The sequence below is a fragment of the Penaeus monodon genome, chromosome 28 (genome assembly GCF_015228065.2).
Source record: "Penaeus monodon isolate SGIC_2016 chromosome 28, NSTDA_Pmon_1, whole genome shotgun sequence".
Lineage (NCBI taxonomy): Eukaryota > Metazoa > Arthropoda > Malacostraca > Decapoda > Penaeidae > Penaeus > Penaeus monodon.
This window is the reverse complement of record NC_051413.1, coordinates 34,571,680-34,572,133: the sequence shown is the minus strand read 5'-3', so window position 1 is coordinate 34,572,133 and position 454 is coordinate 34,571,680. Positions and strand designations below refer to the sequence as shown.

At 35.2% G+C, this 454-nt stretch overlaps 1 protein-coding gene across 1 annotated transcript in view; it reads left to right on the top strand.

The window, feature by feature from the left end:
* Positions 1-334: 334 nt before the first annotated feature.
* Positions 335-454, top strand: part of LOC119590996 — a gene marked incomplete at its 5' end in the record, with an annotated part of 2,015 nt that continues 1,895 nt past the window's right edge. The window contains 1 exon segment of the mRNA XM_037939729.1: positions 335-415. Within this exon segment, the coding sequence (XP_037795657.1) occupies positions 335-415 (81 nt within the window).

Below are 454 nucleotides of genomic sequence, written 5' to 3'. Positions count from 1 at the left end.
TTACATACTTTTCTTTTGCGAAATTTCAGAGTTTTTGGAATTCTCTGTCTTCGCTGGCTGGGTTGCGTCATCTTGCATGGCAAGCCTAGTGTTTCAGTTTGTTTTGTTTCGTTTGTTTTTTTGCTATAGTTCTTCCTTTTTTTGTTTTTGCTTTATTGTTGTGAGCGTTGGCATTGTGATCGTCTTCATCGTAAGAATGTTATTATCGTTGTTTACCTTAGGTTATGATTATTGTCAATTTTCTTCTCCTTAGTTTTCATAAAGATTATCATCATTACTACATTTATAACTGCAACTATTTTCTTTATTATTCGAGTTTATTTTTATCTTCCAGATTTCTACGGGAATCAAGAGGGGGATGCGCTGACCAAGGCCGAATCCGTTTCTGACACCGAGAGAGGTATCACAAAGACAGGTCAGGAATTTATCTTATCTCTAACTCATTTCAAATAGA